This window comes from Rousettus aegyptiacus, unplaced genomic scaffold (genome assembly GCF_014176215.1).
Source record: "Rousettus aegyptiacus isolate mRouAeg1 unplaced genomic scaffold, mRouAeg1.p scaffold_m13_p_2, whole genome shotgun sequence".
Classification (NCBI taxonomy): domain Eukaryota; kingdom Metazoa; phylum Chordata; class Mammalia; order Chiroptera; family Pteropodidae; genus Rousettus; species Rousettus aegyptiacus.
In genome coordinates, this window is record NW_023416295.1 from 146,659,974 (window position 1) to 146,686,250 (window position 26,277).

The 26,277-nt window shown below is 34.5% G+C and overlaps 1 protein-coding gene across 1 annotated transcript; it reads left to right on the top strand.

The window, feature by feature from the left end:
* The first annotated feature begins 774 nt into the window (after positions 1-774).
* LOC107508580 (sulfotransferase 6B1) lies at positions 775-25,702 on the top strand. Its single transcript, XM_016140501.2, has 7 exons — positions 775-1,307; positions 11,266-11,410; positions 13,389-13,573; positions 16,793-16,919; positions 22,262-22,356; positions 22,509-22,695; positions 24,505-25,702. The coding sequence occupies exons 1-7, from the start codon at positions 1,254-1,256 to the stop codon at positions 24,621-24,623; spliced, it is 912 nt and encodes a 303-aa protein (XP_015995987.2). The 5' UTR covers positions 775-1,253; the 3' UTR covers positions 24,624-25,702.
* The last annotated feature ends 575 nt before the right edge of the window (positions 25,703-26,277 follow it).

The following is a 26,277-nucleotide window of genomic DNA, read 5'->3' on the forward strand; positions in this document are numbered from 1 at the left end:
TCAGTAATATTGCATATTGTCATAATGATATGCTCTATTTTAACATTTTTCTCACTATCTTGATCTCTTTAACACCTTTAACATTGTCAAGATGATTTTAAGGAAAGTTTCTACCGAAGAGTTTTACCAGTATTTTCAATTTACCATTATTATTATTTCCATGTTTCCTCCCTCAAATGAAACTTATGTGTTATTACAAGTAAACAGCTTCCATTCCAGATTATCAGGAAGGTGCTGACAAATTAACATCTTATTGATAGTCTTGCACAATGAATGACTAGATCTTATCAGTCTCTCATTATTCTGAAGTTTCTTCTATCCATTCAGAGGAACAGGTGCAAAATTTTCCTGCCTCTGGTTACAGTGCTTGACACCTGATTAGCAATCTTTGTGTGAATCTCGGTAATAAAATATAATACAATTCTATCAATTTCTGAGTATCTTCCCTTCTCAGACCTTGTAGAACACTTAATTCTTTTGTAGTACAATCTGAAGTTCTTCCAAAAAAGAATCAATTTACATTAATCGATTTATATCCCACTGCATAATTTTCCTGCCTTTTTGCATATATAATAGTTTTATGTTTTAATGCCAAAGTATGGCTCTCTATATATGCATATGTATTTACATGTATATCAATATGCAAATATCTAATTGTTAATGTTATCTTAATATATATCATTTTAAAGATATTCAAATGGCAGTTAAAGTTATGAAAAATGGTACAAACAATGCCCATAACTCAAGTGATGTTAGAGATTGAGAAGTGTTAAAACGGAGTTTGCACACAGGTAAGCAATGATGACTGTCATGATTACTACATAACTAAGAGTGATAGTGAGAGGCATGAATTGTATGATGCAGTTTGACTTCAGGAATGATGAAATGCGAAAAGGTACAACTAGAGTCAGAAGTTAATGAATGATAGGTGGGATATTCTCTCAGAAATCCAGATTACTTCCATTATGTGGTTTCTTCATTTTCAATGTGTGACTTCCACAGTTACTGGGCTTCCTTGCATCCATCAAGAAAAGAGGAAAGAAAAAAAAGATGATGAAGAAAGAACATGGAGGATCATACGTGGAAGGTTTTTAATTGACAAGGCCTGGAAATGAGCATAATCACTTTTGCTCACATTTCATTGGTAGAACTCAGTCACATGTCATGGGAGGCTGGGACTTGTAATGTGACCTGATCCCTGTAGGAAATGGGAGGACCAGCTGACTAAGAGGACCTAATGCTGTGGGACCTAGATGAGCCAAATTTTCAAGTTCCTTTTAGCAACTTGTAAGGAGCAGAGAAAGCAGGTAGGTGGTTGGGTTAATTCAGACTTCGGAGCTTGTAGTATTGACTTTATCTTCCATTACTGGAGTGAAAAAGAAGGCATTTTGAAAGAAGACTTATGCACAAGTCAGAGCCTCAGTCATGGCACTGATATTCTAAATTAATGAGTTCTAATATTCTAAAACTGGTCTTTCTCCTCTGAAGAGTAAATCGGGGAGATGAGATAAGAACAGGATCTTGAATTAAAGGAGTCAGTGAGCGATCACTCCCTTGAAAACTTGTTCAAATTCCTGCCTATCTGGGTTCCTTCGGACAGCTGCTTTTGCACACTAGGGGGCTCTAAAACATAAGTCAAATGAAAATATTGATAGCCTGTTGTTTTTTTTTTTTTTTTAAATGTTATTCTATCAACGAATATTTATTGAGCATGGATTTTTAGTCATTTTACTGTACTTTGTGAGGAATATAAAAATGTTCTGTACTCAGCCTATACCAGATTTACAATCTAGTAAGGGAGATAAATCATGTATAAAAATTAAAATAAAGTGTTGGAAAACTAGAATAAAGAATTATAAAAATTCAAGGAGTAGTGAGTGAATCCTTGTCCAGATTAGTTCAAATTTCTTTGACTCGGGAAAAAAAAATTAAAGATCTCCTTAATGAAGCAGCTAAGTCCTGTACCTCAGGGGACCTTCCTGACTAGAGTTTGTGCAGTAAAAGCAGAAGCAGTGACACTTACAAGTGCCTTTGAGGGTAGCTGAGGCAGTGCTGGCTGGGGACACATGCTTATTCCATGTCATAGGCACTGCCGGTTTTTCTTTCATTTTCTTCTCCCTCTTTCCCTTTTCTTCAAAGACTTCCCTTCTTTCTTTGTCTTCTTTCTTGAAGTAATCCAGACCATAATGACCTGTCAGTGATTCTAATATATAGTTTTGCACATGGTATTCTGGACTAAACAAGTTGCCCACCCCAATTTTGAGGTAAATTCTGGGACATGTTTTTCTCCCTAGGAAATTATTGTGGACATCAACACCCCTTACTAATATTACTGTGTGTGCATCTTCCAATGTTGCCGAGATTGCAATAGAATGTTCATAGCTCTCTGAAGCAAATTGGAGAGAAGGAGCAGAAATAGGGCTGCAGAAATACTGACCTCCTTCCTTTACTATCACAAATAAAGATTTTTTTTTTTTTTTTGGTCCACTTACTATCTAGGCTATATTCCGGTCTTACTTTCTGAGCTCCTAGACCACCCAAAGTTATAGTCTTTGGGACATTTCGAAGTCTCTCAAGAATCCAGACTCCACTCAGTTCTAGGAGTCCAAAGCAAAAAAAAAAAAAAAAAAAAAAAATTCTTTGCTTTCTCATTTTGGCTGTTGTTCTTAATTGAGAAACAGCTATCTGAAAATTCAATTTATTTATTTATTTAAAATGTTAGTTGAAAAGAACCATCAAACTTGAAAGTTATAAGATTTGTGCTCCCATAAAAACTACTCAAAGCCAACAATCATTAATGTTTTTCAATATTTGCTTTATTTTCCTAATCATTGTTATTATTATTGATGAAGCATTTGAGAACAAGTTGGAAACACAATAATCCTATATTCCCAAATACATCCAGGTATATTTCCTAACAAGAATATTATCCCAAATGACCATAGTATAAAAATAATTTCAGAAATTTAATTTTGATATCATAGTGATATCAAACATAGGCTCATTCAAATTCTATCACTTATCCCATTAATATTCTTTATAGCTATTTTATTTTCCTGTACCAGGATTCAACCTAGAATCATATATTGCATTTAATGGTAATATATTTTTCGTCTCTTTCAATCTGGAACTATTCTTGTCTTTCTTGATCTTTAACACTGAAAATCTTTTCAGAGTTGAGGTCAATTGAATGTCTATGAATTTGAGTTTGTCTAATATCTCCACATAATTAAATTTAGTTAATGCATCTTTAGCAGGAATGCTACATATTTTTAGAACATTATATAAAGAGGTATAAGATTCCCTTCCCTAGAAACAGATCCATTTTTCATTCTCCAAGCAATATAAAAGTGCCCATTTTCCTACAGCCTCGCTGACAGTGTTGTCAAGCTTTTGAATTTACTGCCAACGTAATAGGTAAAAAATGGTATTTTAACAGTTTTTTAATAAACTTTATTAAAGTAGAATTTAAAAAGCAATAACACGAACCCATTTTAAGTGCACACTGTGATAAATTTTGACATACCATGTAAGATATATACTGTGTCCATCACTCTAAAAAGTTTCTTGTTCCTCTTTTCTGTAAATCCCCCCCCCCAAATCCTGGCCCCAGGCAACTGCTGATCTGCTTTCTAACACTATAGATTAGGTTCGTATACTCTAAAATTTCATATAAATTAAATCATATAGTATGTACACATTTATGTCTGAAAGGAAGCGGATACTGATGGTATCCTTATGGGAGATTAGACAGAAGAAATTAGGTGTATTATTTTTAATTTGGCCTTATTTGTATGCACAGGCTAGATGACCTTACTATACACAGATTATAAATAAAATTGAATTCCTCTAATTTTAAATAAAATAAACTCTCCATTCTAAATTTTCCTTTTGGTCTTCTTGCTATACCAATCTACTAAGCCCTCAATAATGACAGAATTATAATATCTGTATGACTCTCAAGAGATTATTTTTATGAGTTCTAACCTTACTATCAAATAACTTTTTGTAAACCCTGTGCGACAAGGATTCTATATCTTCCGAAGAATTTACTCTCTATTTTAGAGAAAACTTTTTCCCTTAGGAAATTATATTGGAGTTACTAGTTAGTCCTTAAGAACAAAACGATGCTGACTAGAATGTTTACTTCTACCTTTCCAAATAAATGTATGAACCAGTGTTCTACGGGTTATATGGAAAGTAGTTCATTAAGTAATTTCAGCAATAATATTCAAGACCCACCTATCTTGAACACATACACACACACATACATTAAATAGCAAAGAGTGTTACAGCAATCTTTGACAGTCAGGTTCTAGATATTGAAATATTTCCTCAACAGTTTTAACAGCTTCACTGAGGTATGATCGGAATACAATAAAGAGCACATATTTAAAGTATTGTCAGAGCTGAGGCCAAGCGGCTCGATCGTGTCAACTATGCCAGTTGTCAGGATCTGAGGTATTGCTGACCTGACCCAGAAGGTTCAGTGATGCAAGGCCCAGCTGGGTGAATGCACGAAAGGCAGACAGGAGGATGAAATGGCAGGCACCAACTTTACTGTGCGGTTGGGAAGTGCAGACTATTGGATGGGGCACACGGTCTTGCGCACACTTCTATTGCTCCCCTTTCTTGTGCTCCCCCTCCGCTCTCCCCTTTTGCTCTCTAGGGAACTGCATGGCTCTTCACATAGCAGAGTATAAAAGTGGCATTGAGCCGCACATGCGTGATACAATAAGCTGAAGTATGTTTACATATTTTCTAAGTTTGGGGTCCTATTTCTAGCCATGGGCCTGGATTACAGCCAGACCTTGGACCAGTCAGACCTTGGGCGTGTAGGGCCTGGTGCCCACAAGCATACAGTCATCATAGGTACACATAATTGTACCTAAAAGATTTCTTATGGCCTTTTGTATTTCTCCTTCTTGCCTCTTTCACCTCCTTCCCGACCCCAAGAAACCACTTATCAGTGTTCTGTCATTATAGACAAGTTTATATTTTTGAATTTCATATAAATGAAATCACACAATATGTACTCTTTGTTTTCCAACTTTTTTATCCAGCAAAACTATTTTGAAATTCAACTATATAGTTGTATATATCAATTATTCATTCCTTTTTATTGGTGACTATTATTTCATCATATGATTATACCATAAATTGTTTGTTCATTTACCTAATAATGGACTTTTTTTTTCTTTCAGTTTTTGACTATCACAACTCAAATTGCTATAAACTTTTATGTACAAGTCTCCGTGTGAATATTTGTTTCCATTTTTTATACTCAAGAGTAGAATGGCTGGATCATATAGCAGAAATATGTTTAACTTTTTAAGAAATTACCAATTGTTTTACAAAGTGGTAGTACCATTTTATGTTTCTACTTGTGGTTATAAGAGTTCTAATTCCTCCACATTCTCACCTAAACTCATATGGTCAATATTTTTAATTTTAGCCAATTAAATCTTGTCATTTAATAAGAAATATCCAGGAGTATCATCAGGATAATCACTGCCCAATGTCCAATGTCTTGAAACCATTGTTCCCTACATATATATTTTGCTTTAATTTTTTTTTAATTGCCAGCTTCCTATTATTTCATCTTTGCTAGCAACTTCCCTCAACTTGTAGCAAAGACGAGAAAACACTCCACAAGAGAAAAATAAAACAATGAAGTAAATAGACAAATTAAAAGCAAAGTTTGACTCACCAACACTGAATTTTAAAAATGGCTATATCTGGGTTCAGCTGAGAATTTGCTCTCCTGGTAAGGACAACTTAACAGTATCAGAGTCTATGGCCATGCCACCCTGGACAAGCCCAATTCCCTCTGGTCTCAGAAGCTAAGCAGGATCAGGCCTGGATAGTACTTGGATGAGAGACCACCTAGGAAAACCAGGTGTTGTAGGAGTGAAAAATAAAAAATAAATAAATAAAGGATTGTAAACTGAAAAGGTCCTTGTAATCTGTGAGGTCAACCAAGGGTTGCCTCGCACCCTCCCCCAAATATATATATATATATATATATATATATATATATATATATCATAATATCATAACTCTCTTAGCACATTCCTTAATATTTGTACTCCTTGGCCTGAGGCGATTTCTTTTCACTCACTTATACAACAGTACATGTTTAGACGCTCAATGAAGACCACTCCTTGCATGTTAGAGTGGAGGCCAGTTCCTCATCAGAGAAACTTTCTCTGATACTCAAACTAAAGTAGCCCTCTAGTTATTGTATTTTGTGCCACCGTGGTTTTGTGTTTTGTATTTTACTTATCCTTACTAGATATTTTCTTGTTAATCTTTTTTTTTTTTTTCAATCTGTCTTCCTTAACTAGAATTCTCTCCATGAAAGCATGTGCCTTTCAGTCTTATTCAGTCTATTTTCGGTAGCCGGAATAATGTCTGGCTCATTGTAAGTACTTAATAAAATATGTTAAAAGAGTATTTTTTGGCTCTGGCCTTGGAGAAACTTACTCTAAAAGAAAAATAAACTTATAAAAATAATAGTATCATAACATAGCTCCATGTTCACTCATATCTACTGTGAGTGAAAAAGCGGTTCTAATGGAAGTAGCTTCACAGAGTAATTTGATCATGAATTCCTAACTGGAAAGGCCAAGGTAGGTAGTCATGCCCCAGACATAAACATCTTTAGTGACATTGTTCTTGTGCATTAACACATATTCGAAATGCCAGAAGTAATAGCAATCAAAGGCATAACCACAAGAGCACAGAATCTTGTTAATTATCCTATAATCTAATCCTCACCTTGCTTTCTCCTACCTCATGTAATCTTCCTTAAATTCTCTCCTAATTCCAAGCACATAAAAGAAACTGCAAACTGTCATCTCAGAAGCATTTGAGATCTTACTATCTAGCAATTGACGCCAGTTTTGGCTCACGTGATCTCTTATAAAAATTGTCTCTGGGTTTGGACATTTCTTATGTTGCACTACTCTTTATGACTTTATTGCTTCTGTTACCTATGAACCTTTACTTGTGGTGGCTGAAAAATGACTGCTAGAAATTTATTACTTGCAGGAAATTACTGATTGGCTATTGCCCATGGGAACATGGCTATTGCCATGGGAACATAGGCTGTCACACATAGGAACATAACATTCTAACAATAAGCTTTCTGCTTCCATACCCTTGCTTGCACAACCGACCTGTGGGTCAACAGGTAGTGAATAAAAGAAAAACAGACCTTTGTGTTTAGACAGAATGAAGAATGAGATTTGGGGCTTAAAAACCCTGTACCTCTACATTTTGGGGCTGCTTAATTTGGGGTCTGTGTACTCCTGGCAGACTCAGTTGGCTGAATAAAGAGTGTGTTTCCTATAACTCACTGAGTTCTGGTGGTCCGTGTGTCTTTCGGGGGCTGGCAGCTACAACATACTGAAATTTTCTTGTCTGATTTTTTTTTCCCTGCCACTTACTGTTCTTATTGCTTCTCATTTCCTGTTCTGGAATTTGTTTTATCCTAGAACTTAAAGTTATATCATCATACTCTCCCCCAGTATCAAAACTATTGTAGCTGCCAGACTACAATAGTCTGGCAATAGTGTGATAGACACACAGACCACCAGAAATCAGTGAGTTATAGGAAACACACTTTTTATTCAGCCAGCTGGACCTGCCAGGGATATGCAGACCATAGATCGAGCAGCCCCGAAATGTAGAGTTACAGGATTTCTAAGCCCTAAACCCCTATTCTTCATCCTGTTTGAACACACAAGTCTATTTTTCTTCTTTTTACCGTCACCCCCCAGGTTGGTTGTGCAAGCGGGGGTACAGAAGCAGAAAGCTTATTGTTAGAGCGTTATGTTCTTGTGGACAACAGCCAAGCAGCAATTTTTCAGCCCGCACAAAATCATGGGGAAAAAATAACTATTTTCCTTGAGTTTATTATTTCTGTAAATAATCACTGCACTTTATGTTTTTTGTTTTTGTTTTGTTTTGTTTTGTTTTATACCCTGATACCAAATCCCAGGCATTCTTTCTTCACAGTCTTGTACATGAAAATGCCTTGAACTTTAAAAGGTGCCTTTGTTGTAGCCACCAGCCCCCAAAAGACACACGGACCACCAGAACTCAGTGAGTTATAGGAAACACACTCTTTATTCAGCCAACTGGGTCTGCCAGGGGTACGCAGACTCCAAATTAAGCAGCTCCAAAATGTAGAGGTACATGGTTTTTAAGCCCCAAATCCCATTCTTCATTCTGTCTAAACACAAAGGTCTGTTTTTCTTCTATTTATTACCTGTTGACCCACAGGTCGGTTGTGCAAGCAAGGGTATGGAAGCAGAAAGCTTATTGTTAGAATGTTATGTTCCTATGGGTGACCGCCTATGTTCCCATGGGCATAGCCACGCAGTAATTTCCAGTAAGAGTCATTTTTTCAGCCACCACACCTTAACTAGATTTAACATGAAAATTGCCCAACTTATCTCAGTAATACTATAAAACTATGAGAGATTATATACTGTTTTCTCAAGACACTCCATTTTAGGAATATTTGTTATTCAGCAAATAGATAATAAAACAAATTGGTACCTGAATATGAGGTGTTTTTGGAACAAAAACCTAAAATATGTGATACTGACTTTGGGACTGGAGAGTGAGCAGAAGCTTGATACTCCTTGAGGACACTGTTTTCAAATTTTTGAAGGACAGTGAAGAAGTGATTATTGTTGGCCAGATGAAAGAGGGTGTGAGTTATGTATGGCAGGACAATTAGCAACGCCATCCCCTGAGTGAGTACTCAACAAACATGTGACTTTGCTAAGGAGATTTCCTGGCAGAATGTTGAAAGTGATAACTGGCTTCTTCTAGTGCTTATAATAACAATAGAAGAAAGATGTGAATTAAGGAGGGAACTGTCAAATATTTTAGTAGAATTTAGTGGAAATAGGGTCCACAACAGCCTTTCTAGCTAGCAAAAGTGTCTCAAAATAAGAAACGATCTTAGAACAAAGATCACATCTATGCCACTACCAGCAAAACCTGGTGTCAGGGTAAAAAGGAAGTCAAGGATGTGGCCATCTGATCCTTTGTTGACACCTCAGAAAGATTAAAATATGTTGGTATCTCGTACACCTCCTAGGTAGATAACAGGCAGGCGTTTAAGAATATTAAGGGCATGTCTCTCAGACCTTATCTGCTTAGACAAAAAGCTTCTAAGAATTTCAAAGGCATCATCTCGAAGCACCCCCATGCTCATTCCGAAGGAGAATATGGCCCATGCTGAAGATGTTTATGAGTATGGCTTTTGTCTCATGGAAGGAGCACCAAAAATAATCACAGAAAACCTACACTGTTTAAGTGCATTGTGTTGGCATAAAAATCAAAACCAAAACCAACCAAACAAACAAATAAACACACAGAACAACCACCCACCTATTTGGATTTGAATGTTGCTAAAGACAGGAATACAATTAATTTTCATATATTGACCTCATAATCAACCATACTCAATTTATATATTCATTCAAATATTTTTTTAGATTCTTTAGGATTTTCTATGTTGAAGTAAGAAACAGCCAAACCTGGAGAGAATTTTTTATAGAAACTTATTTGAGCCAAATAGAGGATACACCTAGAAGTGAGATTTCAACAGATTGAGATAAAATGCTTCAGAGAATAGCAATTTACAGTTTTATTTTATGCATTTAAGATTAGGAGGGAACTGAGAAGATTTTGTGAAGGTGGGATGAGATTACAGAATACTTAAGATTATGTTCTCTCTTGCAGGTGGTCACATGGAGATTGGATTACTGGGTAGTTAAGATTATGTGCTTTTTTGAGGGTGGTTACAGTTTATTTGGAAGGTGCACAAGAACAATGAATGGGCTGACTTAAGACAAAGACATATCTTTTATTAAAAAGTTATGTGCCTGGGGTGTGACTACCTGCCCAGTTAGAAAATTATGATCAGATTACCCTGTGAGGTTACGTTCCATAGCACCCCTTTTTGCATCTATAGTGTATATGATCGTTCTAAATTTCATTTCTACCACTGTTATGTATATCTTCTTCAGTTATTTCTTACATAGTGGTCTTCTACTGTTTTGTGCTCAATTAAAATCCTGCACATTTCTTTGTTGGTATACATTTCTTTTAATGGTTAGATGAGCAAACAAAAAAAAGATACAACTATGGGTTTACTGAAGTACCTAGGCACCTCATTGCCATATCTGATTGAATCCAGAAGATAATAATATTAGTGATGAAAACTAAGAAGGACTCAGACAAGAGTTATTTAGTTAACCTAAAACTTTCTATGTACGTCAAAGCTCTAGATAACTCTTTTTTGGCCTGGGTTTCCTGATTCCCATGTTATCTTTCCTAAATTATTGCCTATAAGGTTCATCTTAGTCACAGATTTATCTGCCAATTCCTAGAATTTCTTTTTTTCTCATTCCAGTCCTCTTCTCTTACTGAAATGCAGTATTAGCTACTTCCTCTACTGTGTGTTAACATTAACAAGAAGTTCAATTTTCTCAATCATTTCCACAATGATGTAATCCATGATAGGCACTGAAAGTCTTTCCTTATTTAGGTCAAGGGATTTGACCTTAGTTCCTTATTATAGTGATTACATTCTAATAGCTTGAGAGCTTTGTATGTAAACTATTTTGAAACAAGTGAAGGAAATTGTAATGTTGTAGCCGCCAGCCCCCAAAAGACACAAGAAACACCAGAACTCAGTGAGTTATAGGAAACACACTCTTTATTTAGCCAACTGGGTCTGCTAGGAGTACACAGACCCCAAATTAAGCAGCTCCGAAATGTAGAGGTACAGGGTTTTTAAGCCCCAAACCCATTCTTCATTCTGTCTAAACACAAAGGTCTGTTTTTCTTCTATTCACTACCTGTTGACTCACAGGTTGGGTGTGCAAGCGAGGGTACAGAAGCAGAAAGCTTATTGTTAGAATGTTATGTTCCTATGGGTGACAGCCTATGTTCCCATGGACATAGCCAAGTGATAATTTTCCCAGCCAGCACAGTAATATGTGTTATCAGTGCAATTCAGATAACATCATTTTCATAGTAGACTTTGGCTTGGTTACGGTTTAAAAATTACTCTTGTGAAAATTGCAAAGGTATATATATATATATATATATTCCTCTAGTTGGAATGTCAGCTCAGTAATTCTAAGATTACATTGCCATTGAGCTAGGACCTTACTTGCTCTGCACTTTGTGTAAAGTTATTGTTTAGTAAATAATTTTTTCCTGATTTGATGAAAGATGTCATCCCACAACGAGTCAAGTGTTCTTCATAAATTCAAGGGAATTCTCTACTCTACTATGTCTTCAGAAGAACTTCTAAATTCCCTGGATTCCTTCAGCGCAAGAGAAGATGATGTGTTTCTGGTTTCTTATCCAAAATCTGGTAAAGTTTACTTTAATGTATTTTTTAAATGTAGAAATAGAATAATAATAAATAAATATAATAATAATTTTAACCAAACATTTGTTTTTCGGAATTTTCTACAGGAAATTAAAATATCCTAAATGCTTATTTTAATAAAAAATTTTGACAGTAGAGAGCCAAAAAATGTGCTTTGAGAAAATTCAACTGGAGAAATGAGAGCTTCACTGTACTTTTGTTTCTATTTTATTCATGGAGACATACAAATGTTGATATATGTAATAAGCATAATATCTATAACATTATAAAGTTTTCTTTATACTTTGTGCCAGGCATCAATAATGTTTGTTTAATTTATACTTAATGATTGATTTATAAATAAATAATTTTTTCTTTTGGGTTAATAAGAACCATAAATATTTTTTATTATTAAAGTTTATGCCTAATTATTCAAAGTTTATCCCCACATATAGGTATATACTCATGAAAGGACCATTATTATAAATGTCATCATGTGGATAATCAGAATTAATAATATATTATTTTGTTTCTGAGAGAGATGACCAGCTATATCCAACTGCCTGTTGCTATTTCCAGTGTAGTGGACATGTGTAGATGGGCATATATCTGTTATCATGGATTCAGCAACTAAAAGCCAAGCTCCCTTTAAGTTGTGTGTACATCATAGTCCCCTCATCTGATTGTAAGTCAGGCTCAAGAAACCCTTCCCAATGGATGATACAGAGTTCACATAGGGCCAGATCTCCCAGAGTACTTTTTCAGAATAAATATAAAACATGTATATATCCCTTTCAATGGAAAATACTCCTGCAAATGGAAGTGAAGTGACTGCCTCCAAAGTACCTCAGTATTCTTACTATGCAATATGTTGCTCTGTGAATAAACATATCTTACTTTAAGTTGATATATTAGTTTAGAAAGCAATTTATGATACTTTTAAGGTTCTTGGAACAGATGGCTAGTCTATACTATATATAAGGCTTCCATTGTATGTATGAGTGCCTATAAATTGACCACTTCCTACCAGCTGCCAGGAGTTCCCCCTTTAGTAGTGCACAACTGTGTATTCTCCCTCTTTCGGAAGAAATCAATATATTTGTTAAAATAATACAACTATCATTACTATATGAATCACATTTATACAAATATTATAATTATAAATATTTAAGACATTAACATTATAACCTAAAATAGTTTTAAATTTAAAACATAATGCAAATGAGATCGCTGTTTAAACTCTAAATATTTATTCAACTGTAAATTTGTTAATATTGTATCTTATTGGAATTACGATGAGATAAATGGAAACTAGGGCTGATTTAAACTCTTCAAGGACATTGTTTTCAAATTAGCAAAGCATCCTCCCCAACCAAATTTCCTCTGTTCCAACTTACTAATGTCTATAACTTTGGGGCACATCCACATTTGCTTTATGTAAACATTAAGTGGTTTTGCTTTCAGACTTCAAAATAGCAGGTTTGCATCTCTATGATGCTTAAATATAACATTTGTTCATTATTCAAATGCTCTGCTTATACGACTATTCTGTATCTACACATACAAATAAAATTTAGTATCTATTCTTAAGGCGGAAATCAGGAGATAGACATGAATATAAACAAAGGCAAGTGTACCCTAATGTGTGCTACTTTGAGGGACATGAAGGGTGAGCTACTATGCCAAGGGAGTGGGGACTCAGAATAAAGTTTATAAAAGAGCAAGATACATGAGCTTGCAGGACCAGTAGGAATTTGTATGTAGAAAGATCTGTGTGTTTACAAATTGGAGAAGGTGCTAGAGGTGAGTATTAGCATAGAAGAGTATTTCAAGCTGAGGAATAAAATGTTATTCTTCTTATAAAATGAATTAACATCTTAATGCATCCATTGCTTTTATAACCTCATGCTAATTTTCTATCTTCATTTCATCAAGAGTATCATTTAATTAAAAGTGTACTTTATTTTATTTTTCTATGAAGGTACTCACTGGATTGCTAAAGTCATTGAGAACATCCCCAATGCTGGAATTACTCTAACTTCTCCAATCGAATTAGGAGACATTTCTAAATTTGAAGAGCTAAAAATGTATTATAAGAAAAGAGTTATTCCAACACATTTGAGCTATAACATGCTACCAATGGATATTAAACAAAAACAATGCAAGGTAAGTTCAGTGGTGAAGGGCAGACCTTTGTGAGTCCCACAGAACTGAACTTGGATTCTTGCTCTGTCACTTTCAAGCTCTGTGATCTTAGAAAACTGCAGATCCTCTCTAAGCCTTGGTTTCCACATTTGACACAGGAATAATGGTATCCATCTCAAGCAGCATGACAAAGATTAAATAAGACAATGCATTCATAGGTGTTACTGCAGTATTTAGCTCATAAAAATTATTTTAATAATCTTTCAGTAATGAAAGAAATGTGAAATGTAATTACGCTAGACAATGTTTTACTTTATTCTAAATCTGGTTTTAGTTTTTTTTACTCTAAATATTGGTGTTGAGGGAAAGAAAAATTGCCTTAATATTATTTTATTTATTTTATCAATCATTTTTTGCAAGGGATTATATAGAAAATAAAAAATTTTGTATATAAATTGCTAAAGAACAGTTACCTCAAGCTATTTTTAATACGCACATTATTTTTAAAGTTAACTAAAATTTAAAAGACTATTTTATATTTTTATGTATTTTTTATTCAAATTTATGTTTTAATGGAGTAATTCTTATGGAATAAGTTTAAGAAGAAATTATATTTTAAGTACATAAATATTGAATAATTTCAATTTATTTAAAATATACCTTTACGTACATAAAAAAGTGTAGATGTAAATATATTAGCATGCTGAGTGGTTTTTTTATGGTACGACATTAGGGTAAGGTTTTATTTTACAAATGTTTGTATAAGGAACATTTTCAAATTCTGTTTAGATCAGGAAATAAAAAGAAGAATAACATTTGAAAAGCAAAGGCAAGATACATGTGTCCACCGTAACAAAGTCCCAATAATTAGGCCTTTTTAAACAATGTCAGCCATATTCTAAAAATAAAAACAAAAATAGCTTACCAGTTATTTACATAAATCAAAGCAGATCTTCCTACAAGTATAACTCTATGACCACGTCTCCATGCATAACATTTACTCTTCTCCCCAAAGAAAAATAAACGCGGTCAACCAGAGGCAAATGTCAGAGTTTTGGCTTTATCCCCAGCAAATCTATCAGAACAGGTGAAGGTATACTAACTTGAACACACTATTACTCAACAAGGATTTTTATTTCAAGCAGACTGTCTCTAAGACAGAGGGATTTGGGGAGAAAATTTGTCCAGGGAGATAAATAACCTTTACTCAGGGTGCTGAAATAACAATAACAAGTGGCTACCAGAGACTGAGCTGTGTTTTATAGACACTTTTCAAAAATGACAGGAATGGGTATTTTTCCTTTCATAAGCAAAGAAACTGAAGCTAGGAAAGATAAGGGAGCTTCTTTAAACTACTACTATAAAGGTATCACTTTACTGTACCTTTTAGTGTGACCCCGACTGAAGGCTGAGACTCTCTGATAGCCTCTGGTCTCCCAAGAGGGTGTGTCCTCTGTTGCTACTAGCCTCACCCTAAGGGCTTAGGGGCTGGACAAGCCCTACCAGCTCCAGCAAAGCCCGTCAGACAGAAAATTCCTCTTCCAGTCTTTCCTCACCAGCTCTCAAACATACTCGACCTCATATTTTCTTCCTAATCTTCATCTCTCCTTTTTTGTTTCCAAACTCTCTTACATGAAATTTATGTTTTCAGGATCATTTCATGATATTTAGTTAATATTTAATTTTTTTCCCAGAGTACTATTTTGCCTTGCCTTCATATCCCTCAACTTCCCCCTAGTATCTTATTTCTTAGAATATATTTTGTGTTTTTTTCAGTATAATTGACATATAATAATAGTTTCAGATGTAAAATATAATGATTCAATATTTGTATATATTGTGAAACAATCGACACAATAAGTCTATTTAACATATGTCACCATACATAGTTACAGAATACATTCTTTTAACCTCTTTTGGCAAAATATGTATTAATAGTTTACATTGTCTTTCCCACTAGATATCACTGATGTGTCTTTGTAGGTTCTTCAAAGGTCCTAAATTACTCTTCTCTTTAACCATAAAAAAAAAAAAAATCAACTGATGGCTAAAAATTCTGCTATTTTATCGCCTTTTGTTTAAGCAATGGATTTTTAAACTGTAGTCTCAGACTAGGGGTTCTGTGAATTTGCTCAGGAAGCCTAGAGAACCTAGAAAAAGGCTGAGATGTTGGATTACTCTACAGTTACTCTCTGGGGTGGGACAAGGTGGTTCTTCATTCCTGTGACAGTGGCCTTTACACAGCTCTCAAGAAAAGAGGAGCAGGTGCTGTTTCTGTGAGTCATGCACAACACTTGTACTATGAACACATTACAGAAAGATAGTTACATATTAAAATGACTCAGCAAATACTTTCTTATTTAAGTAAAATGTGTCCACTCTGATTGTCAAAAGGCAAGTAGAACATCTGGTACTCATGTGATGTTGACTGTAATTGAAGAATAGTCCTATTATACCCAGCTTTTCACACTGGTTTCCTAAGTTTTTTTAGATACATCTATTGCACTCTATACTTTCCTGCTATAACTCTCATAACACTGCAAGAATGTTCCTTCACCTGACTGTAAGTTTTGAGAGGTCTGGGGCCATTTCTGTCCTGCTCAGCATTATATCCCTTGGACTTGAAACATTACACACTGCCTGGTACACTGTAGGTATTAAATAAATATTTATTGAATCAAATTAAATTGCAATGCTCATGTAAATTGGGAGGGTATCCCAGATTCCTTATGCTTTGGGGGATTGAATTGTAAAAAGAGAAGGGAAATTACAAACATCATTATTTTGTAAATAAGAATAGACAATTTGTAAGACATCATGTTTTATAATAAGTGGATATTTAAAAAGTAATCTTATCCTGCAAATGAATAGGGATTTCTCATGTCTGACCCTAGAAAGATAGGACCAAATTTAGCACATAAATTGAAAATGTGTGGTTGTTGGGCTAGCTGATGTATCAACATCATCTGGGAGTTTGTTAGAAACGCAGAATGCCAGCCTCATCCTCAACCCCCTGAATCAGAATCTGCATTTTAACAAGATACCCTGATGGTTCTTCCCTGCATTAAGTTTTAAGAAACACTGGCCTAAGTTTGTGTTTAATATTCAGCTGAAGCTGCCAAAAAATGGTGACTCTCACATGCAAGTTTGGCTGCTAACTTCTTTTTTAGGAAATGTTTTGTGTTGGGGCTATTTCCACCCAAAAATAAATTGACTTATTTTTATTATTATTATTAACAGATTATCTACATCGTTAGGAATCCAAAAGACACAGCTGTTTCTCTATTCCACTACTACAAAGATAACCCTAATCTCCCCAGCGTTGAAACCTGGGCTACATTTTTAGAACTTTTTCTAAAAGGAAATGGTAAGTATAACAATGATTTTTATTCCTAATGTACAAGGAAACTTTCCGCTCAAAATGAAAGCATTTTCCAAGAGCTTAAATAGGTCCTAATGCCTGCTTTCAGAAATGCTTTTGAATAGATTATTCTTTTGCTTCTTCTAAGCAGTTCTTTTTGACTTTGCTTTTTCACAGTCTTTCTTATAACTTGTGGGTAGAACATACTGGCAATTTCTTATTGAGCTGGCATTAATGCTTTCAAAACAGAGTAATTCTGATCAAGCATCTTTTTTTTTTTCATAGATCATCAATCTTTTTAGTGAAATCGTTATGCACTTATTGGGGTACAGCGAGACACAGCCTAAATCTAGACAGGTAGACTGGAACATGCTTTACATATACCTGCATGGAAAGCAAAACAGCACAAACAGTACACACAGCCCTCTTCCCCCAACCCACCAAATGACCCGGTGTGAAAAAATTAGCCATTTTAGCACTTGGCTTTATAAAAACTAACAGAAAGTAGTTTATCCTGAAAACACCACAATGATAGATCATTTGGTTGCGCTGGGCAGCACATGTTGGTCCTTCTACCATGCATGACCTTTAAATGTATTCATTTTTTCCTGACTCAGTGGTGTCTGGAACACTTAAAAAAACTATTCTGAATTTCCAAGATATATTCAACAAAAATAATATACCAAAACAATACTGAAGTAGGAAAGATATAATTTAGGAATGGTGTGTAACCAAAGGATCTTACCTCTTATAGGGCTTAAAGTAGATCTTAATTGTTAGTTTAGCTGTTTTACCTGTGAATTGTTAAGCTTTTGCTTGTTAATTTAAGAGAGGCCAAAGCAAGTGTAACCTTAACATGAAGACACTGGGAACTCAACAGAAACAGGGTTTAATACTTTGTTTTCCCTATTTCATTTGGAATAATATGCTATTCGCACACCATTTTAAGTCCTCTATTTCCTTCTTATTTAAAGGCACACTTTTAGTAGAATTGAAGTTTCAGGAATGACAGATACATTAAAGTTCATTTGGTTAAAACACCCACCTAATGTTTGAATCACCTTTACAACATCTCCAAGAACTGTAGAGGCTAAGCTTGAACTTTTTAATCTTGACAGCAGGTTTACACCCCACTCCTGCCTCAAAGCAACACATTTTATCTTGCTACTTAAAAAAAAAAAAAAAATTCTTACCATATGATACAGACACTTAGCTAACTGCTGTGCAAACATGAGCTCTGTTCACCCTCACTAGAACACATGAGGTAGACTTTGTTATCCTCATTTTACAGGTGAGGAAAATGAAGACCTTGGGAGGCCAAACAACTTGCCCATAGATATGTAACGAATAAGGAGCAGAGTAAAGATTTCATTCAGGGGTCAGCTTCAAAATCTCTGCTCTTACCGCTATACCATGACTCGTCCAGCAAAACAAAACAAGACAAAAAACTGTCCCCCAGTCAGTAATTCCTCTTCACATGTTAGCCTTCTAAATATTTGAAGATAGTCAGCATGCCTCACTCTGCTTCAATTCCATTTTTGGAATAAGCAGTTTAAACACATAAATTACTTTTTAAAAACAGACCTTGAGTCTGCTTTTTCTCAAGAAAAAAAAAGTTGTGTTTGTCTCCCACTATTACACACTGTTCACCGTTCCTCGTCCCACAACTGCATGAGTTCTAATTTGGCCATGTCTCTATAATTTCACTGTTCCCAGGAGACACAACAGCCCCTGGGTATGGTCCAACTAGGGCAGTGTAGCATAGTGTTACTGCTCCTATGCTAGAGATTATCTTTCTATGAATGTATTTTTCTATGAATGAGCCACAGAAAGGCCAACCCAGGCCCTACACAGGGAAGAAAACTAGTGTCAAGGAACATTTGCCTTTGTTACCAAATCATCAGGAGTTGTAGCAGAATACCCAGAAGGGCAGAGTGTAGTTGGAAAAAATATCTCAGGTGATTCTTTTATACCGTCTTAGGTGAGTTAATGTATTTTTAATTGTAAAGGGATTTGACTTGTAAGTATTCTACAATTGGGTAATCCAGCCTGGGCAAACTGTTGACACTGGGAAATGTCACTGAATCAGTAAAGCTTTTAATTTACTCAGGTGGGAGCAGTGGCTTCACATTTTACTACTTATAAGGTAAAGTTTGCTTTCCTCCATTTGTAGTTTGTATGTGTTTTAAGTATGTGACTGTGTTTCAGGGATGTTCTCCAAAGACTTTTTGAGGGGAAGGTTATTTCTTTTGCAAATGACAACACAATGTAGTAGGAAAAACAGTCTGTAGGGCATAAGACCTGGGATCGAGTCCTGACAATAATTCTCTGTGTGATTTTAGATAATAGCTTAACCATTCTAAGGTCCTAACACAAAATAGGACCAATGAAACTTTAAAAAAATTATTTAGAAGTTCAAATTATGTAATGGTTAAAATTTGCTGTAAAAATCTACTCACTTATTCTGTTATAGACTTTTAAAGATACAAAGACTTTTAAATAATTTCACATTAGGGTGGAAATGTTACAAGCAGACATTTACCAAGAAAGATTATTTTACAAGTCAGGCATTATTATATCCTACATCTGTCTTCAAATCATACACATAAATACACATTATATGAAAAGACAGTACAATAAAGATATAGCTATACATTTATATAATTATCTAATTTATCTTTCAGACAGTTTACAAACTCACTTTAGGTTTTCAAATTAAACAATAATCATAGATTTTCTTCTGGCAATATCTTGAGGTATTAACATACCAACAAAATCATATCAGCGTTTTACTTTTTATTCTCTGTAGCCCCCTCTCCAGCTGTATATTAGAACTCTATATTTCCTAGGCTTCATCACTGTGAGTTTTGTTTTCTGCACAATTACCTATCATTAGGGTGCTTTCTAGAAACTAGGATGCTCATTATAACTATATAAGAGTGGGGCAGAAAGTGTGCAGAAAGTATGGAAGGCTCGAAACAGCTGATGAATAGGAGAATGTGTTAATGGAGGACAAATCAGTTTGCCGGCAGCCCTGGGGCCCTTAAGGCTGGAAAAAATGAATTTGCAGTACATTTCTTCAGCAGAACTCAATAGCAGTGGGTGAGGTGAAAAGATGAAGTGTTTTGATTAAATATCAGGTGTTTTTCAGGTGATTAAAATAAACTATAAGAGGGCAAGGAAGTGAAAGGTGTTGGCAAGTAAACCGTTGAGGGGATGAAAAAGGGAAGAAAGCAAAGACAGAAAGGAGACAAAAATAATCTGGGGGAAGGTCTGGTAGACACTATCCATTAAAGTCACCGCAGTTGGTAGCAAGGCTTGAGATGATGCAGAAGATCATAATCTAAAATCAGAGCCTTCAGCAACTGTAGAAGAAACAGCAGAAGGTTGATTTCTGACTGAAACAAGGATGGAAAGACTGATATATTTAAAGGACATAAATCTCAAAGAAGCCTGAATTCTCTCAGAGGGAGGAGTTTCATAGAAAGCTCTGAGATTGACAAATCGCTCTCCAGATCCTAAGAAACATGAGTTATTTGAGAAAGACCAATTTATATTCAGGGCCGTTTCAGGGGAATGAATAATTTTGGATAACAGAAGGGGGGCCATCCAGGCATATGTTAAAGTCAGGAGGTGGTAGAATAATTCTGTAATTAAGTGAAGGATGGAGAGAAAAACATTTTCTGTAAAGGCAAGATATTAAGTCTCTATTTCAGGAGCTATATTTTCTTTAACGCTGTAGATCTAGTAATGACCTGGACAATGAGGATTCCAATTAAAAAATTAACCTGAACTGTAATTTTCTATATTAGTTAGGAAGGCACAGGCAGCCAACTTCTTTAGATTCTTTTGGCTAGCTTAAGTCTTTTTGGAACAAAAAGATAACACAATAACTGGCTCTCAAATTATGATAAGGCTATGATCCAAAACCTTATTCTTATATTTGTTTTGGATATATCGAAATACATTTCCTATTGAAAACCCATAATAAGCAAGGTCAATTATACTACTCCCTAGCTTCCTGTGGTATGACATTGGGTCTCTACCCCTGCCCAACGTCCAGCCGCAGAAGCATGGATTCCCCGACAGTATTGAGAGCTTCCACAGCATTGGCAACCCTAGGCAATGACATTATCCACGAAGGCTGTGCTCCGGCTGCTAGTAGGAGGTGGGTTGAGAATGTGAGAGTAGTCTGGGGAACTAGAGACCAGTTAACTTCCTAAATTTTCATGGGAGGAAAATCAGTCTTCCTCCCGGCACATGTTTGTACTTGGGAAAATGTTGGCCATTCTTACAAGATAAACTCCTTATCACCAATATGGTAGGTAATTCTAAGACATAGTGTTATGATAGGTCACTGAAATAGCAGTGAGATTGCTGATAACTGAAAACTGCATAGAAGCAGCTCTTCTAAGTACCAGTTCTTATTATACAGCCCTCTGGGTCTAAGGGGTAGTAGAAATTTGGGCCGACTCTAACGATATTACTTTAGTCCCAGAAATTCTTGTTTCAAAAATATATTATAGTTATTGTTTTGCCCTTTGCTTCCTTAGGAGCTGAAGCCATGAAAAATTGCAGTTAGTCTGGAGTTAATTATAACTTAATTTATTTAAAGTTTTAATGTGCAAAATGTATACAGTACAATGTCTGGCTTAATAAATGTTTACTAAATGAATCAATAGCAGAGTTTTAGGAAATAGTAGAGTAGCCCTTTTATGATTAGTATTAAATCTTTGGATGATAAAAGTGTGTGGAAAGATGTATATGTAGTATTTTAAAGTATTATGTTTTATACTTTAGATCATCAAGCTAGTCAAATTTCTGTGGTGACAAGAATTTCCTCACTGTTTCTTTTTAATCATCACCGCTATAGAGGTCATTTTGCATGATAATCTTCACTTTTAAGCCCTGGAGATTTTTTAAGTCTGTCAAATTAACAACAAAAAAAGAGATAATAATAGCAATAAATTTCTAAGTCTGTATTTTTCCAACCTTAAACTAAGATACTTGAATAAAACTTTTTTTTTTTTCTTGTAGGAGGAAGTTTATAAACTTTTTAGGCCAAGAAATTAGTTATAAAAATCATGTCACTTTACAAGAAGAAATGATAAGTTCTCAGTACTTTTCTATTTCTTCAACATTTAAAGTAGTTATCAGAACACAGCCTCATTTCATAATCTTGTATTTAGTTGAAAATATAGTGAAATTGAGCTCTTCTAAGGAAAACTTTTTCATTCTTGAATCTAATGTTTAGGTACTTTATTTGATAATGTTGCTGATGTAGAAAGAACACAGGGACCCAAAACCATAATGTTTAATATTTGCACAACAATTCTCTTTTCTTCTAGTTGTGTATGGATCCTGGTTTGATCACGTTTTAAGCTGGGAAGACCACAAAAATGATAAAAACATTCTATTTATATTCTATGAAGAAATGAAGACAGTAAGTCCTTCTTAATATTTCAACAATGAAAATTTAATTCAAAATAAGCCAATATAAGAATCAATCAATTAATTTTGTTTTCAGATTTAAGGGAATGAATTTAGTGTTTTAAGAAGTAACACTTTTTTTTTGTTAATTTGCTTATTGCTCAGGATCTTTCTAAAGGCATTAAGAAAATAACTACTTTCCTTGGTATTAATTTGCATGACAATGAAATTAATCAGATTGCTTGGAAAACATCATTCAGGGAAATGAAAAATAATGCAGCCAAAGAAAACTGTGATCCAAATAAGACCATCTGTGCCCTCACAACTAATAGGAACCTGGTATTTAGGAAAGGTAAGTCAGAAGGAGATGTGCTTTGCCTGGGACTTATTTGTATTTGAAAGTAGTTCTATTTGACCGTTTTAAATCCTCATTTCACCATCGAGCATCCCATATCTTGCATAACATAATATACTTGGTATCCTTCAGTGAATGTTTATTAAATGAAATTCTTTAATTACATTCTTTTCAGACTTTGAGATCTCCATGCCCAGTTAGGAACAAATTGAAAGAAAGACACAGGTATCAAACAGATGGAAATGATAAAGTTATTTGAGGAATGTGTCTCAGGTCTGCAGCCCAATGTGTTTGCTAATAATTTTAGAAACATACTCTCGGTCATGGCCAGTCAAATGCAGGTCTGTCCCTGCACTTGGAGAAGGTCATGTAGAGCCTGATGGAGACGAGTACATGACATGTTTTCTTCAGAAGAGAGAAAAGGGCTGACAAATGTGCACAGTGCATTTTCCCAAACTCACCAATCAAATTAACTTAACTTGCAGAAATAAGAGATGGAGAGAGCTGTGATTGTTAGCTAAGGATATTCCTTTTTGCAGGAAACTCAAAGAAAAGGAAATAAATCTCCACTAATTCTTAACATGTAGCTTAGAAGCAGGTTGGATGTATCTGGATATAGAATTACTTTGAAAACCATGTGAATTTAATCCAGATCTGAAGGAAAAATGATTTAACATTTTTCAAATAACAACTTACAAAGACAAAATTTTCTGGATTTCTGTACATAGATTTATTTTCATTCTTTGGCCAATCTGAACATAATTCCTCCCAAAGCAAATATTTGCCAACTCTTATAGGTCACATATTATATTCAACTTAGCAAATTATTTTTGTCCTTTTTGGTGGTTCATTTTTTTTTCCCTTATAGTTGCAAAACCAAGACTGAGAGGAAGGAAAGAATCCAATTCAGTAAATATATATTAATAAACTATTTTCTAAGAACTAAGGTTAAAAATGGAATAAAATACAGTCTTGTCCTTAAGAAGGTCATAATCTAAACAGTAATGCAAAGTCATAACAACTGTGGTACTAGTATGAGTAAAAGTGAATAGCATCGTAAATAAGGGAGAGAGAATTTTTTTCCTAGGAAAGTAGGTGAGGAGATCACATTGGATCTGGGACTGGAAGCATGAGAAGGATTTTACCAGGAAACTGACAGGGAAAAAGTATATTCCTGCAAGAGCTAACAGCAAGACAAAAAGCTCAGAACCATCATGGAATTGGATGGTATTTTTCAGAAAGAACAGGTTTGGAGTGGTATATGATGTATGAAGCAGAATGAGGGAAATGACATTTGGAGCCAGAGAGCTAAAGCTTTGACAGACATCATACAAGTAACTTGATGATTATATTTTTAACTCTTCATTATTGATATTGTAAAATAATTTTTTTAAAAATGAGACCAATTACCCACCCCTGTGATATGTTACCGGCATAACTACTTCTATAGAGGTGCATAGCATAGGCAGAGAAATAAATGAAGTACCATTATATCTACTTTACTTTATGTTTTGATTAAGTTTAAGAGAGATACTTTTATGCCTTCTATCATAAAACCTAGGACATTTATATCTTCTTAATCTTTCTTTCTTTTTAATAAATAACTTTTTAAACTGTACAAATTAATATGTAACTGTTACTGAAGGAATTAGAAACAACAAACAAATGAAGAAAAGAATAATTTTCCCATCATCTTATCACCAAGAGATAAAATTGTTCACATTTTATTATAAACCTGAAAGATTTCTTTTGTGAATACTATACATTTAAATTGGTTCTTGTCTGATACATTTCCAATTTTTCCAGGAGCGGTGGGTGATTGGATAAACTACTTTACTTCAAAGCAGAAGAGAGTATTTGATGAACTATTCACAGAGAAAATGAAACACAGTGAACTCTCAAGACACTTTGAAGATTATTCTTAATATAAATGGAAAATGAAACCAATTTCCATTTTATGTGATACAGTGCTTGGGGAACACATAAATATTTTTCACCAGTGTGGAAAGCAGATATTTCTTTCAGTGAGAAATGGACATTTTATAAATGCATCAAAAGTGCTGTATGTGAGAGACTATTATATTTGGTGGTAGCAGAGAAAGGAAGTATATAATTTTTTAATGGCTGAATTATAGATCTGCTTTTAGGATATTCATAAGGCAAGGAGATTACTTCTATTCAGAGAGTGAATTACTGTGGGAATTCTGTGAACTGCATTAATGTACAACAAAAGAGGTGAGGGATTACCCAAAATAACCAATGTCAGGGAAGATCCCATTTTTTGTTTGTTTGAAGCGTTATGACTTCCAGACAAACATTTTTATTTCAACATTCCCTGGTGTCCATGTAGAAATACTCTCTAGTGTCATAGCAATGACAAACATAATCTTACTAAAGTGGAAACACTTGATAGATGATATCCAGTGATCACAATCTGGTATACTGGTGAAATGAAGAATGAAAAGATACCCTTTCATGTTAAATTAACACTAGTGTGGCATTCCAGTATTTTCTTTTTCTTTAATAAAGTCAGTTAAATTATGAAATCTCTTCTTTTCCAGTTTTGAAAAGTATAATTTTCCTGAAGTGTTGATTATTTTTTTACAGTATTTTAAATATGTATTCTTTCTTCCAGTAGAGTTTCTAACATCAGTCCAATCTCTATAGTTCTCTCTCTCCTGTAATGAATATTATTCCGTAGCTTTAGCCTAGAGGGCGTGATAAGGATATTTCAATGAACTTATTTTAAGATTATTGCCTAAATGAGAATACACTGGTTATGAACATCTATGTTATATTGTTTACATCTATTTCATAATTTCTAACTCAAAGCTAATGAGAAATCAAAATTGTATATTGTATGACTCTGAGCTGTGAGTTAATTCCGTCAAACACCAATGTGCTGTGACTTTTATTTTTAGTGTGACAAATCTGTTAGTCTTTTGTATCAAGTGTATCACAATTCAGTCAATATTGGATCTTCATGAATCTTCTATATATACATATTTGTACTTCATATGATGCTGATTTTTTTTTACACAATTAACATACAGAGATTTATAAGATATCTCCCTTCCCCAAATAAGTGAGGTTAGTGAATGAGAAAGGCAATCAAGTGAGATATTGGTCATGTTCTTATTATCTTCATGTTGGAGCATTTCAAATCACACTTAACCTTTCTTGATGTTGATGTGCAGAGAACGATAAAGCTGTCAGAATAAGGTAAGGAAATCTGATGAGATTGGCAAGGTAAGAAGATGTTGAGTGTAGTGTTAAAGGCCTTAAATCCTATGAGGCTATTTCACCTCACAAGATTAAAATGATCATTGGATCAAAAGAACTGAAATCAAATTTAATTTGATGACATCATAGTATTTTAGATCTGTAAATTACTTTTGGAATTATCATAATCCAATTTTGATAGAAAATTGTTTAAGGTCAATAATCTAAAGATATAACTAAGAGTTTTAGTTCCCAGGCTATTATCAGTCAAAAATATTTTACCCATATTCATAACATCATTTTTCACAATAGCCAAGAGGTGGAAATAACCCAAGTGTCCACCAACAGATTAATGGA